Here is a 15509-nt window from a genome sequence, read left to right as displayed (position 1 = left end):
AACAGATTCCTTAGGGCTTTAACGACTGGGATGGGGAGGGCTTCGATGGCTGATTATAAAGCACAAAAAAGGGTGGAAATGTGAGGGCCAACAAAGCAAAGAATCCCAGATGTAAATATAAATCCAGTTTATGAAAAGATCAGTTTTTGAAAAGACTTGACTTGAAGGTGGGGGATGACTACTGTTGTAAAGCTGATCTTTAAGTTTGTGACCAAATGGCTATATAAGTGGACAATAAAAAGTTTCAGACATAAAAAGACTTGACTTGGCTGTGTATTGGTGATATTCCTGCATCAGGAGTCTGTCAAAATCTTGATGACAATGAAGCGAAAATACAGTGTGTGCACTTGTAATGTGGAACACCGTCAATGCGTATATGTACTACGTACAGCTCGCTAGACTGACAAGTGGACTTTGGAGGTGATGAAAGCATTAAGACCTCATAACACAAAACCGTGGACAGCCCTTAATCCATGACATGCGTACAAGTTTCAAGTTTTATTAAAATTTGATTTGATCGCTTATCTAGTTTTACTAAGCGAAATGCAATTTTTTTAAAAATCCATAAAAAGTCATACAAATGATGATTTGTTAATGTATATAACATGATCCACTTAAACAAAAGCGCTGTCGCACAAATCTTTATTGCACTTTCATAGGATAATTAGAGATTAACAGGGGTCTCAAGTGCTCACAGCCATGAATCTGAGATATTTTTCAAAAAGCAATGGCTGATATTGTGAGCTATCATCAGTCCCGTTTATGTTCTCTATACCTATAATTCGTGGTATAGAGCCTATAAAGCGGGCTCTCTGAGAGTAATCGGGAATCGGGAATTCTCTGAGAGGAATCGGGCTCTCTGAGAGTAAGTGCATCTCACAGAGTATCCAGCCTTTAGGAACACCGTGCCATGGATAAAAATGAGAGAATGTTGGCACGTTCCTGATGAAGCCCCGTGTTAAATTCTGGGTGCGAAACGGAGATCTTCCGTAGAAATATAAGAAGTTGAATAATAGCAGGAAAAAGAAAAAAGCTAAATAATCCTGTATTATATGGAATGGCAAAGCACTAATTCATATATTTTATAAATAATTTATAAGGAAGGGTTTGAACGATAAGTCAAACAAAAGGAGAAGAAAATAAAAAAAGCCAAGTAATCCTGATAAATAGGGAATGAATAAAAAAAGCCAAGTAATCCTGATAAATAGGGAATGGTAAATTATCAGATAATATATAGTTTTATAAAGAATTAAATAAAAGTAAATAAATATGCACGAATTATAGGTATAGAGAACATAAACGGGACCGATGATAGCTCACAATATCAGCCATTGCTTTTTGAAAAATATCTCAGATTCATGGCTGTGAGCACTTGAGACCCCTGTTAATCTCTAATTATCCTATGAAAGTGCAATAAAGATTTGTGCGACAGCGCTTTTGTTTAAGTGGATAGTGAGATTCACAAGTTTTATTGAGGGGTTATCAATGTATATAACATGAACAATACAAACACACATACTAAATGATATATAAGGGTAGATGGGGTAGAACTACAATCTGTTTTTAGAGAACAGAGAGGTAACATATAGAGAGCATAATAAGGAAGGGGGTGGGGAAAAAACAAATAAGAGCAGCGATATCCATTTAGAAAGAGTTATAGATTGTAGGCATCTTTAAATAAAAAGCTTTTCAACTTATAACCCTTTACTTTTGCTAAAAGGATCCAAATAGTAACCAACTGCCACTTCTTTCAGTCCAATGATATAATGCATCCTCTGATGCAATCAGCTTTAATTTCAAACACTGACCACAGTGATTAAATTTATAAACTAAACTAAACCTTAAGTTTGCATACTGCATCTTCTCCACAAATGTAGAGCTTGGCACGGTTTACAGGAATTGATATAGAGAGGAACTACAATGAAAAGTAGAAGGGCTTAGTAAAGAGAAAGTTTAGAGGGACTTAGTACCATTAATATTCAGCATCAGACCTGGTTAACTATCCAGATAAGTTAGGACAGGAAATGCCAGGGTGGTCAGTACAGATTTTTTACTGGCATGATCTGAATAATGCCTCGGTGGTTGTCCAGGTCGGCAGCACTTCTCCTACCTTGAATATCAACTTGCAAGCATTCAGTACTTAAAAATAGCTCCAACAGTTTGCTAAACAGCTTCTTTTCTAAGGCAATGGAGCACTCCATTGCATGTGGATTAAAGAAGCTCCATGTAGCATGCCATCGTAACACAGTAAAAGATGCAGATAAAGACCAAAATGGCCCGTCCATTCTACCCAATAAGGTGGCTTGAAGCTGCTACTTCACTCCATGCAAAGCGCTCCATCATCTTCTTGGAAACACAATAGTTTGGAGATGAAGCCCTTCTTGGTCCAGGTTATTTTGCCGGTTGTTTTTAGCTTGGAGAATTTACCTTCTTTCTTTGGATAAAATGTTCTTTTATGTTCTTTCCTGTATTTTTACATTTTGCTCATCTTTCTCCCTCCTTAAAGCCATTCCCCTCCACCCTCTACTAATTCCTTCTTTTCTCTTCCAGCATTTCCACTTGCCCAACCCCATCCACCTCATTTCAGGTACACCATGTACCTCTCACAGTTTGTTCTCTCTTCCATCTACCCCTCGGAAATCTCCCCTACCCTTCAGTCTTTGCCTCTTAAATGGTTCAGTATAAGAGGGGGCAGCCCCTGGCCATGAAATCTTTACCAGTCCTCTGTTACAGGCAGAAACAGCTCTTGTGTCTCCATTCAGGGTCTGGAAGCAGCCACCACATCTCTTTCTCTCCTGCTGGCAGCTGCTTCTTTCTATCCCAGCTTCACTGGTAGCAATAGCAGCTGCATGTCATCCTGGGGCATGGCAGGTGCTGATGATTTTTAGGTATTTGGGCAACCAGATTTTTCCCCATCCCTACTAACGACTTTCTAATTCTTTCATCCATCCCTATGTACAACCATTTATCTGGAAGAAGGTCTGTTGAAGGCACCAGGGTTACATCCCTATTACCGTATGGGTTCTTTCATGTGCAGAGACAGGGATGATATATTTCCTCAAAGTTTGGCAGTGGTGAAAATTGTACTTGGACACCTTGATCTGCCATAAGGCTTGATACACCGAGTCCTGCGATACTCTCTCTTGCCCTGCTAAACTGCGCTTCACTTTGTTATGCAACCAAACTACAATCTTCTTTATGCAGCACTGCAACAACCAACAGCCCTTTTGACAGACAGAAGAGGGGAGGAGCCAACCTGGTTAGCTCTTGCTACAGATGTATGGATGATACAATAATAATACCTAGTAGCAGGGCTGTGGAATCGGAGTCGGAGTAAATTTCGGGTACCTGGAGTCGGAGTCGGAGTCAGAAGTACAAAAAACTGAGGAGTCTGAGTCGGAACATTTATCTTCCGACTCCACAGCTCTGCCTAGTAGGCACTCTTTTCAAACTTTGTGGAAGAATACATTTTTAAAAATGTAACTTATACAATAAAGTCAGAGGAAAAGATAAAAAATGCCTCAGTCCATCTCTTTTCCTTCAGCAAACACATCGTTCCCTACAACATGATGAAATTACCAATGACACATCTAGATTCCTAGATACGAAACACATGGATTACGCAAACCCTGATGAGTAATAAACCCATCAATGCTGACTCAAATAATGAAATAGACAGTTCAGTACTTATTATTGGTCCACCAGAAAATAAGTTATATAGTCTTGCTAAACGTATAGTGTCATGCAAAAGCCACCCCACCCTTTAAGTTTTTCACATTGTGATGTCATAAAAATACAGTTCAAAATGCATTAATGTAGGAATGTGCTTCACCTGTCTACACCACATTCTTTACCCTTTTCAACATCTTATAGAAACATTCATAAGTAATTAAGATGTGTTATTTTACTGCTAACCTCAAGTTATAATTAGGTCTCACTTCATAAAATGAGACCTGTAGTGAAATAGCACAAATCGGTGGCAAAATAACACGTCTTAAAGGTAACTCATATTGATAACTACTCCCCTAAGTGCTATTCTACAAAAAGTATGTAAATGGCATCGTATATAAATGCAAGAGGGGGTATATACAAGGACAGAGCACTTACATGCTTAACTTATACAGTAAATTATGTTTATGTTTATGAGGTATTTAAAATACTGCCTTTCAGGCAATGCAGTGCACAAAATAGGATAAGAAAAAGGAAAGAAACTACAATCAAAAAAAATAGGAACAAGAAAAATAAGAAAAAGGATATAACAGAAAATAAGAGTTAGAAGCGAGAGTCATGACGAGGAAATATCCCTACCTCTCTACCCTCAGCCCCCCTCAGTATAGGCCAGTGAGAACAAATAAGGGCTGCAAAGCAGAGGTAGGAAGGTTCTGTTCTGAAGTTAAGCAGTAACGGGTTCCAAAGCGATAAGGCCCAGTAACACTAGGCTGAACGACATGTAGATTCCAGCCTGGAACAAAAGATAGGGAGAATAGTTAAAATGCTATTCCTGGGCAGACAGTAAGGCCCAAGAAAGTCGACAGGGTGGTAATCAAAGAGGCCAAGTAGAAAGGGATCCCCTGGTAAAAAAATCGTAAAAGGTCAGAGTGAGAATTTTGTGCAAACTCCAGTATTTGATGGGGAGCCAGCGATAGTGTTTCCAGAGCAAGGTTACGTGGTCAGAGCGACGGGAGTGTAAGAGATTACAAACAGCAGTGTTTCGAACTGTCTGAAGCATTTTAAATGCATAAGAAAGGAGCTTAGAGTAAATGACATTACAGTAATCCAGCCTATAAGCTACTAAAGCATAGAGTAAAGTGGGTGGATGGAACAAATGAGATGCAAGAAACAAAAGCAAGTACAGACAATGGAGGAAATACGGGCACGTAAAGATAGTTGAGTAGCTAAGGACACAAATATTTAAAAGAATTGACTAAAAAATAGGAAACTCCTGGATGGTTAGAGTCGCAGTCAGACCTAGGGATCCATGCCACATTTACGATACTGCAGTTATGCCAGTTATCTGGGCATATAAATGTTAGGCCCGCTAATGCCAGGATACCATCATCAACAGAAAGGCAGTACAGTACTCCCCCGATATTTGCGGGGGTTCCATTCCAGGAACCCCCGTGAATTTTGGAAAAACTCAAAAGGCAGGGAGGCAGGAGAGGGCAGCTGGAGTGCCAGCAGGTGAAGAAAATCACTCGTGGTCTGCTCCGACCGTCTCTTCCTTTTGACACGCAGCTCCTAATTGGTGTAGCCCGACTTTACTACAGGAAGAGGCGGTCAGAGCAGACTGCGAATGAGCGAGTCCGTGATTCGTGAACCACAAATTTACGGGGGAACACTGTACATCAAGAGTCTAATAAGAATATTCTATAATGGAATCCATGTACCCAGATGCCGTTAGAGATCAGGCTCTTATTGTATGGCACTGGGGCACCAACTTATAAAATTGTTTCCATAGCCCACAAGGGCAGCAATACCTGCCTTTTTTACCATAACTGCTATTGTGACTCAGCTGGTGAGAAAGATTCTCTGATGCTGGCAGAGGGGCACTGAGCCACAAATCTCGCTATTCTCCTAGCAAACAGAACTGGTTCCCTTCCTTGTCCAAGAATAAAAAATAGCTCACAGAAAGAAAATTCTTCCACAGCTGAAGCAGAGCAGAATAAATCTTGCATTATTTGGGAAGGATCTACAAATGAACTGTGAACCAAGATCCCAGTCGGTATACTGTACATTTATCACACTGTATCTTATAGGCTTGGTCTAACCATCTAGCAACATATTGTAAACGAGCGACATATCTATACATATAATCAACATGGCACTATATCTCTATATAGATATATCTCTCTTGGTTACAATGGTTTTATATATACAATGGCTAGATGGTTTTATATAGAGATATAGATATATGTTTCTTAGGAGACTCATGAGGAACTTTTTTTGAATAATTAAAGCTTATTGTGAGGGGATGGAAGGAGTGTTCTAGCATCCAGTGCCTATAGTACTGGATCTGAATTGGGTCATGCTTATACTCAAGCCCTGCCAGCCAAAGACCACCTCCTAGCAAAAACACTTACGCCCTTTGCAGCCAGCAGTGTTCTCCAGCCACTGCCGGCTGTATCCGTAGAAGTTTCGTCAGCCGTAAGCCCGAGGTCATAATGCCGTTGTACAGATCCATGGTGAGACCCCATCTGGAATACTGTGTACAATTCCGGAGGCCGCCTTATCAAAAAGATGTGCGGAAAGTTGAGTCGGTTCAGCGAATGGCCACCAGGATGGTCTCGGGTCTCAAGGATCTCCCATATGAGGAATGACTGGGTAAGTTGCAGCTGTACTCACTCGAGGAACGCAGAGAGAGGGGAGACATGATCGAGACGTTCAAATATGTCACAGGCCGTATCGAGGTGGAAGAGGATCTCTTTTTCCTTAAAGGACCCAGGGCAACAAGAGGGCATCCGTTGAAAATCAGGATGGGAAATTTCATGGCGACACCAGAAAATATTTCTTCACCGAAAGGGTGGTTGACCGCTGGAATAATCTTCCACAACAGGTAATTGAGGCCAGCAGCGTGCCAGATTTTAAGAAAAGATGGGATTGGCATGTGGGATCTCTTCATGGAGGTAGTTAGGAGGTGGGCCATTAGTGTGGGCAGACTAGATGGGCTGTGGCCCTTTTCTGCCGTCATGTTCTATGTTTCTATCCCATCTCTTGTGCATATTCGGTTTGCCGGGGCTAGCCATGTCAGCAGCTCAGGAACACTGCTGCCAGCTGCACAGAGTGCGTTTCTGCTAGGAGGAAATCTTTGTTGAAGGGGCTTGCAGATCCCCTCCAGCTCAGGTATTTCTTTCAGTTTGATGGGAGGAGGGGCACTGGAGGGAGGGAAGATGGTGGGGATAAGATGAATTCTCGGACACCCTCTTTGGGCTCAGCCCCACCCTAAATTGGCTGTATGGCTAAGCTCACAGTATAAGTACTATAGCGTGCTGCTGTGGGCAGAGCATGAGAATGGCAAAGGTGTGTCTCCAACTTACAGAATACTATAGGTTACATGTGGCACATTCGTTTATACATAGTGATCATATCTAAAGCTAGACATGCCAGGTTGGATTTACACTAGTAGACCATAATGGAAGTGGTGAGCTAGGATGCCATTATAGAATAGGGGTTCCCCGCAGTGCAGCAGGAAACCCAAAATGGAAGTGCCATGTTATAGCATTGTCCCCTTAAATTGTAAGCCTTAAAAAGACAGAAAAATACCTACTTTTCTGAATATAATTCTCTCCCTCTATTACTGAAAAGGCCCAAGTTATCCAGGGGTTGTTCTGCATGCTAGTTAAGGAGGCTTCCTATCAAAGGCCAACTTTGAATCTTCCCTTCTTTAGCAAACATTTATGTTAAAAATTACCATATTTTTTGCTCCATAAGACGCATCCTAGATTTAGAGGAGGAAAACAAGGGAAAAAAAAACATTCTGAACCAAATTCTCCCTGCTAGGTTCTGCACCCAACCCCACTCCACACTCCCTGCCAGGCTCTGTACCCTGCCCCCCTCTGGTTAGTCCAGCCGACTAACAATTTTTTTCACACAACCCCGTATCTTTCATTTGTATTTATACCTGCCTATTAAAACATTTCTAGGCAGTTGACAAAACACTGAACTTCACTAGTACCGCCCATCATACAACTTACTAGAAAGAAAGCCCTAGCTCATCCCTCCCCCGACAAAAAAGTCACACATTTATATTTAACAAAATACATGCCCAAGAAATGGTACTGAACTCACTGGTAACTTTCTGCCATCTGCTGTGGTAGTCGTACCATAGACTGCTTCTTTGGTGGTTTTTGACTCCTTATCTGGGGAAGCCAGGACACTGTTTGCCTTCTCCTATACGTTGCCCTTGCTCAGCCTCAGGACTTTTCTTGTCTAAGAACACGGTGGGCAACGCTGGCTGCATAGATATCTTTGCTGAGATGGTTTTATCTTGGCCAGGCTCTGACAAAACTACTCTCCTCCTCCATGCTGCTATAGATACTGAGGGTCTCCACCTCTGACCCCTCCTCCCGGAAATCCATAATCCCCTGCCACAGCATATCCTCCAGGTCCAAAATCGGCCCGCGCTCAGCCTCCACGCGACTATCTGTTTTTCGCGCTCGTTCCTGGTCCCGCGCCGCTCACTGAATGGCTGTCATCAGTTCTTGCGATTTGACGGCAGCCATTCAGTGAGCGGCATGGGACCAGGCACGAGCGTGAAAAGCTCCTGCTCTATGTGCCTTTCTGCAGAAAGAGAAGCAGCCGTACAGTGAGGGAGGGCCAGGAGCACGGATAGCTTCTGCCGAGACCGCGCTGGACCACTGCCACTGGAATTTTAAAAAAGGTACCGTGGGGGGGGGGGGAAGGTAAACTTGTATTCGCTCCATAAGACGCATCCTTATTTCCACTCACATTTTGGGAGGAAAAAAGTATGTCTTATGGAGCAAAAAAATACAGTGTAGATATACACAGTTGCATAATTCAGAAGAATTTTGGAATGGTCACAGTTTGGAAATTTTGTGGGTTTCCTTGGTCAAAGAGGTCTAGAAAGCAGTAGATAGGAACTGGGGGATGATATTCAGAAGACACTTATCTGGTTAATAGATTTGTTCTGGACAGATGTCAGCAAGAGGGATATTCAGGCCCAGATTCTCAAAACTGTTTTCCAGCGGTTTAGCCTACACACATTTTTGCGGCAGATTATCAAAACAGATGATCTCTGCCTTTAGCGAGGTTTCTAGCAGTCTCCGACAATGGCATGCAAATGTGCTCTTTAACATTGAAATGAGCCCTCCGGTGGATTCTTAAAAATCGCAGAGGCATTTTCGAAGAGTGGCATCTGCTTTGGGTGACAAAAAGCAGCGACTGGTCCAGGGGTGCCGTTACAGTGCCAGCACTTGTGTTTTGACTGTGGCTGATGATAAAAGAAATGTGGATCTATATATTTTATAAGTGGAGGGTGGTAAAATCATGCGTCTTTTGAGTTTATGGGAGAGACAGGCATGTTTCATGCGTGCTTGTTAAAAGCCAACGTTTCTTCTTGAGCGTGTGTATGATACCCTTTTGTCTTGTGTCACACGTTTGCAATAGCAACGGCTCGCACTCGATTATCGGGTTTTGCAACACCACAGCTTTTGCGACCAACCGCTACAGCCACGGTGTGTCGTGCGCATATGACGTAAGCATATTCAATGCTCAAACAAGGCCGGTGCTGATTACGTTGCATTGCTTTCCAGGGACATGGACACATTCACGCTTCTTTCCTTTTATATTCTGCGTATGTGCCAGTCACTGGCACCAGCGACTTGACGCATGTAAATTTAGCAAATCTTCTCTGCTGTCTGCCAACATAGTACATGACGGCAGATAAAGACCTGAATGGTCTATCCAGTCTGCCCATAAGTTATATCCATTAAAAAAATACATGATTAGATTAACTTGTCTCTTCTTTGATATCATTTGCATGCGAGATTTTTGGAGAATATTTCGTTTTTTAAAATTCGCTATCAAAACAGCTGCGTTAGCAGACTGTCGCTTTTTAATGTGGATTTCTGAGAATCTTGCCCTCAGTTCACTATCCAGGTAGTGCCACTTAATATGTCCTCTGACTGCCTTGATATTACCTGAACAGTGCTAGCACAGTCCACGGGCAGAGCTTGGGCACAGCCTTAGCTTCCCCAGTTCATGGTCATATTCAAACTACAAACTGCATAAAACTAACCGGATAAAAGTTAGGTTGGCTTTGCAACTGGCATTTTTCTAAACCCTGACTGCCATAGGTAAATATCATCTCCCAGGACTTTCCTGCTGTGTCCCTAGACTTGTCTGCCAGGTTCAGCACTCTTCAACCACAATTTCCTTATACACAACGGCGCCATTTAGAGAATCTCGCCTCCGGCAAAAGGCAGGCACCAGAAATGTAGGCCAGGGTTTTCAAGGCCTACACTTCCAGTGTCTAACGCATTTGGCATTAAGGCGGTGCCTAACGCATTAGGCATAACGTGTCTCCAGAGGCACAATTCCAGCACTGTTTTTTTAGGTGCCGGTAGGTGCCTTGAATTTTCTTTCCAGTCTGGTTTTAAATGGTGTTTTGGACTTTAACTTAGGCACTGGTAGGGCGTCTACTGATACTCAAGTTAAGGCACCGTATATAGAATATGGGGTTCATAATCAAAAAAAACCAAAAAACGTCTAAAAAGTGTCCTAAATGGCTACTTGGACGATCAAAAAGCCTGATCGTCCAAGTACCCATACCAAAGCTGGTTTTTAGACGTATCTAAAAACAGCTTAGGCCTTTCCCCTGCCTCTAGACGCACAGAGAGAAAAGAGGTGTGTTTAGAGGAGGGGAAAGGGCGGGCAGTGGGCAGGAGGTGGGCCGACCTACATCTAGGCGTACAACAGGTATAACCAAAACATTTACAGGTTGCCTAGTCGGCACTTAGACCTTTTTGACTTAGACGAAGTCAAACCAGGTCTAAGTGCCGAAAAAGGGGCCGCTGAGCTGATGGCCGCTGGCGTAATCAGTTCATCGACCCGACAACCTACACACCACAAGCATTGTGGCAGGAGAGATGCCTCATCTCCCCTACCGCGATGCCATCACTCCTCTACCCGAACTGCCGTGACCCGCGGCAGGAGAGATGCCCCACCCCACGACCCCCGCACCTCTTGCCCCGATATCGTCGGGGGTGCCGCAGGGCAAGAGGGCTTGAGCTCCCTCTTGCCCCGATGTTGTCGGGGGGGGGGGGTCACAGTTGGACGGGGCAAGAGGGTTTGAGCTCCCTCTTGCCCCGATGTTGTCGGGAGGGGAGGGGGGGATCGCGGTTCGACATGGCAGGAGGGCTTGGGCACCCTCCTGCCTGGTTCGTTGTGGGGGGGGGGGGTACTGTAACCGGTGTTGTTTTTGACAGACACTGGTTACAGAATCCAGCTTTTAGATGAAGGACTGGCTCCTCCTTCGCCTAAAAGCCCTTCTGTTGGACGTTTGGGGCTTAGGCGTTTTTTTGGTACATTATGGCCAAAAAGTGTAGCCGTCATGGGGGTGTACTTTTAGACATGGTGGTGATCTGGGCATTTAGTAGAGGCAGGCCATAATCAAAACAAGGACGTTTGTTTTGGTTATGAACACTTTCCCTGCTTCTGCTTTGAATGTTTAAGGACTTATGCCAAAAGGGGACTTAGACATTTTTTTTTATTATGCCCCTCCATGGGTCTTAGGGATTACCCTCGTAAGAACCATGTTACCCTGTTGCTTCAAAGCTTTCCATGGCTTCCTGTTCAGTTTATGATGCAATTTAATATTCTCTAGCTTGTTTTTAAATCAATCCATTATTTAGTCCTAAATATCTGTCTGAATTTCCTTATGTTCCCTTGAGGATACTTCATTTTACTCCCAGCAGACACTACTTCAAAGGCTTGGCTCAACCAGGCCCATTCAGCACTAATTCAAATGTATTTTTTTCTTATGTTGCCTCCTCACCCTGGAATTAAATTTCTGTTGATTTAAGGCATGAAGTTATATTTCTGTTTCAATGGTACCATATGGGATAGGGTTATGTGGTAATGGTTTGTTGTAATGAGAAATATATTTTTTAACATAACATGCTTCAACCTTGGTGGCCAAGGCATGATAATCAAATTTTATAAATAAAACAAAAAAAATAAAAACTTTAAATGGAGGTATTCTTTAAAAACACACACATATATTAGCTTCTTTCATGAGCAGCTGAGCACCAAACCTGCAGCAAAAGAAGGTTGATATATCTTACTTTAGGGTCATACACTGCATAGTCTGCCAAAGTTAGTTGCAGTTTACATAATATTTCTTTAATTATGTGAGGCCAGATAAGCAAATTGGTTACTTCCCAGTGTTCTTGTATTAACTGGATCAGTGTCCAAAAAAAGAAGCAGCAGCAAGAGCAGTGGCGTAGAAAGGAGGGGGGGGAAGGCAGATCACCCCAGGCACTGTGTTGGTGGAGGAGCCGGCACCTCTTGACCCCATGCCATGCTCACGCCATCCCTCCCGCCCTCCCCACTCTGTTGATCTTCGTTAGCACGAGCAACTTCTCCTACCTTTTTGCTCACGCCAGCTTGGTTCCCCTCTGAATCACTTCAGGGTCATGGAGCCCGGAAGTGACATCAGAGAGAAATCCAACGCTGGAGCAAGGAGCCTGCTGGAGAAGCCACTCGTGCTGGCAAAAATTTAGATGTATTTGGGGGGTGTGGAGTGGGGGGCGAAGAGAAGTGGGAGGAACATGGAAGGAGCATGGGTGCAAAGAGGATGGCACCAGGGGGGTATTACCGCACCAGGCACCTCCTACCCTTACTATGCCATTGAGCAAGAGATCAATGAATGCTGAAATAATCACTAAACAAGAAAATTAAAAAGGGCGAAGAGGATGGGGTTCGAATAAAATTTAGGTCAGGGTTTGCTCCACTTACCAACAAGCCATTTGTGGCATGAACAGTGACACATCTGGAGAAACTGTGGTGAATGGCGAGGCCCTCCACATAGGTTCCAGCACCATAACCCCCACGTTCATCTACATCCCCACAGCGATGAAAGTGCACAGGATAACTCCCCATCAGCTGCTGGCCCATGTGCTTCAGCTCTACGTTGGAAAGGTGGACCGATGTGAAATTTTTCAAAATCTAGCGTAAGAAAAGCATACTCTCAATTACCTACAGCAGGGGTGCCCACAATTTTTGGGCTTGTGAGCTACTTTTAAAATGACCAAGTCAAAATGATCTACCAACAATAAAATTTTTAAAAAACACAAAGCACACTGTACGCTGAGAAAATGTTAATTATCATTCCTATTCCGGGTTTTTTTCAAAGAGGTCAAGGCAGATGACTCTAAGCACTCTCACCTCAGTAACAACCATACAAAAATAAACAAATATACCCCCCTCCCTTTTTACTAAACCACAATAGCAGTTTTTAGTGCAGGGAGCTGCGCTGAATGCCCCGCGCTTCTCTCGACACTCATAGGCTCCCTGCGCTAAAAACCTCTATTGTGGTTTAGTAAAAGGGGGGCCATAGTGCAAAATATAGACAGCAGATATAAATTCAGCCACATTTTGATCACTAAATTGAAAATAAAATCATTTTTCCTACCTTGTTTGGTGATTTCATGAGTCTCTGGTTGCACTTTCTTCTTCTGATTAGAAACATAGACACTTAGAAAAATGACGGCAGAAAAGGGCCATAGCCCATCAAGTCTGCCCACTCTATTGACCCTCCCCCCCAACTACCCTCTGAGAGATCGCACTCTGATGACCCATCCTCTTAACTCTACCCTCTTAGAGATCTGACATGGGCATCCCATTTATTCTTGAAATCTGGCTCGCTGCTGGCCTCGATCACCTGCACTGCATCCAATTTTTCTTCCCTTCTTTCAGCCTTTATGCTTCCTCTCCTCCAGACCTCATTCCCTCCCCCAACTTTTTCTTCCTCTCTCCCTGCCCTTTCTTTCTCCCTCCCTCCCTTTCTTTTTTTCTGCTTCCCTTCTTTCCTTCTATCTCCCTGCCTGCCCCCTTTCTTTCTTTCTCCCTACCCTCCACCAAGCCACTGCTACCACCATCGGGGAACAGGCCCCCAAGCCGCCACCGCCACCATCGGGTAACAGGCCCCAAAGCTGCCACCGCCGCAGCACCAAGCTCTCTCTGCTTCCCTGCGGGCCGACCAGCATTCCTCTCTCCGACGTCAATTCTGCCGTCGGAGAGAAAGTTCCACCCAGCCAGGCAGCGATTGGCTGGCCAGAACTTCCTCTCAGACGGCAGAATTGACGTCGGGGAGAGGAAGGCTGATCGGCCCGGTAGATCGCCAAGGAAAAGTGAGTCTATCGACTTTGCCCTGGCGATCTACCGGTCAATCGCGATCGACCTATTGGGCACCCCTGACCTACAGTTTCTAAAGCAATCAGAAACAAGAATCAAAAGAGAAACTGCATGCCCACTATACCAGATGTAAGGCCACTACTGGGGGGGTGGAGGTTGATCAATGCTTGGTAGCAGCATCACTGCAATAGCTCAGGCTCCTCTAACTTATTTATCTACTGAGAAGAGCAGCAGGCACAGCTAGTATGCGATGTTTTACAGAGGTTGTTAGACCAACAGGATACACCAATCTGATCATCACCCTTTAACTACTATAGGAGTAATGAAACTGCCTTACAAAATGGAAAAACTAGCAATCAGATTCCCTCTCAACCTTTTCATGATTACTATGAAGAGATGTGATGCCACCACCCCCCTTCCCCATCTGCCTGAGTAGAGGACGGCCATGGCTGTTTGCCCACATCCTTCCTCTTCCCATTTCCATTTCCATGCAAGATTGATTTTCAAGTGAGCTGAAGTCATCAGACAATTTATTCATGCGTTCCAAAAACATTAAGTTGAGCTGGCTTCCAAAACAGTTGTTTTCCTTAGGAAGCACTTTAGCCTAGCCATATCACAGGGAAAATCTCAACATTGAGGCTTGAGAAGCCAGTCCAGAACAGAGCTGGAAGAGTTGTAGGAAACAACTCAAGTTCAAAAGCTACCACCGCTTCCTATGGTTGCGCATGTACATTTTAGCATTAATTCCAGACTCACCGATATGCGTCTGAATATGAGTTCACTTTTTTTTTTAAATCTCCCAATGCTTTCAAATTTGCTTAAGCTAAAGAAATTTAATTCATGGAGCCTCTTCTAGACCTCTCTAAATATTAAATGGAAATAAGATTATATTTGAGAAATAAGAATTTTAGGGGCATGAGGTCATTTTAAAGAAGGATTTATCGTATATAAAAGGTTACTTATAAACTCACCTAATGCATAAAAAAGTATACACCGTGACAAGGCATATCCAAGGGGAGCCATATTTGGGGGAGAAATTTGGTTAGAACATTTGTGTAAAACTTCCCACGAGAACTAGGATGAGACAACAGGTGCAAATACCGTATGTACATGGAGTCAACCTTGGTTAATTTTCAAAGTAGAGGAGTAGCGTACTGATTACAGAAGAAGGCTGAGAAGCTAAGGCTTAAATCTCATTGATGTTCCTTGTGACCATAGGCAAGTACACTTAAACCTCTATCACCTCAGACATAAAATTACATTGAATGCCTTCAGAGGGAACTAAAATTTTTTTTTTAATTATTCCAATAAAAATATACTATCGCTCTAAAAATTAGCATAATGTCCACAGTCAAACTGTATCTAAGAAAAACACACACCTGGATTTAAATAAGGTTTGGATAATTTCCTAAAAGTACATAAGCCATTAATAAGATAAACTTGGGAAAATCCACTGCTTATTTCTAGAATGAACAGCATAAAATCTGTTTTACTCTTTTGGGCTCTTACTGAATACTTGTTACATGCATTGGCCATTATTGGAATCCCTGCTAAGCTAACTGTTTTTACCACATTAGCTAGCAACAAATTCCAGAGTTTAATTACACACTGAATAAGTATTTTCTCTAATTTGCTTG

At 43.2% G+C, this 15509-nt stretch overlaps 1 protein-coding gene across 1 annotated transcript in view; it reads right to left on the bottom strand.

Moving 5' to 3' along the window:
• CEMIP2 (cell migration inducing hyaluronidase 2) overlaps positions 1–15509 on the bottom strand; it is a 181318-nt gene that overhangs the window by 24698 nt on the left and 141111 nt on the right. Inside the window, exon 8 of the mRNA XM_033962543.1 lies at positions 12475–12684. Within this exon, the coding sequence (XP_033818434.1) occupies positions 12475–12684 (210 nt within the window). The remainder of the gene's footprint in view (positions 1–12474; positions 12685–15509) is intronic.

The sequence above is a fragment of the Geotrypetes seraphini genome, chromosome 1 (assembly GCF_902459505.1).
Source record: "Geotrypetes seraphini chromosome 1, aGeoSer1.1, whole genome shotgun sequence".
NCBI classification, from domain to species: domain Eukaryota; kingdom Metazoa; phylum Chordata; class Amphibia; order Gymnophiona; family Dermophiidae; genus Geotrypetes; species Geotrypetes seraphini.
This window is presented reverse-complemented; position numbering and strand designations above follow the sequence as displayed.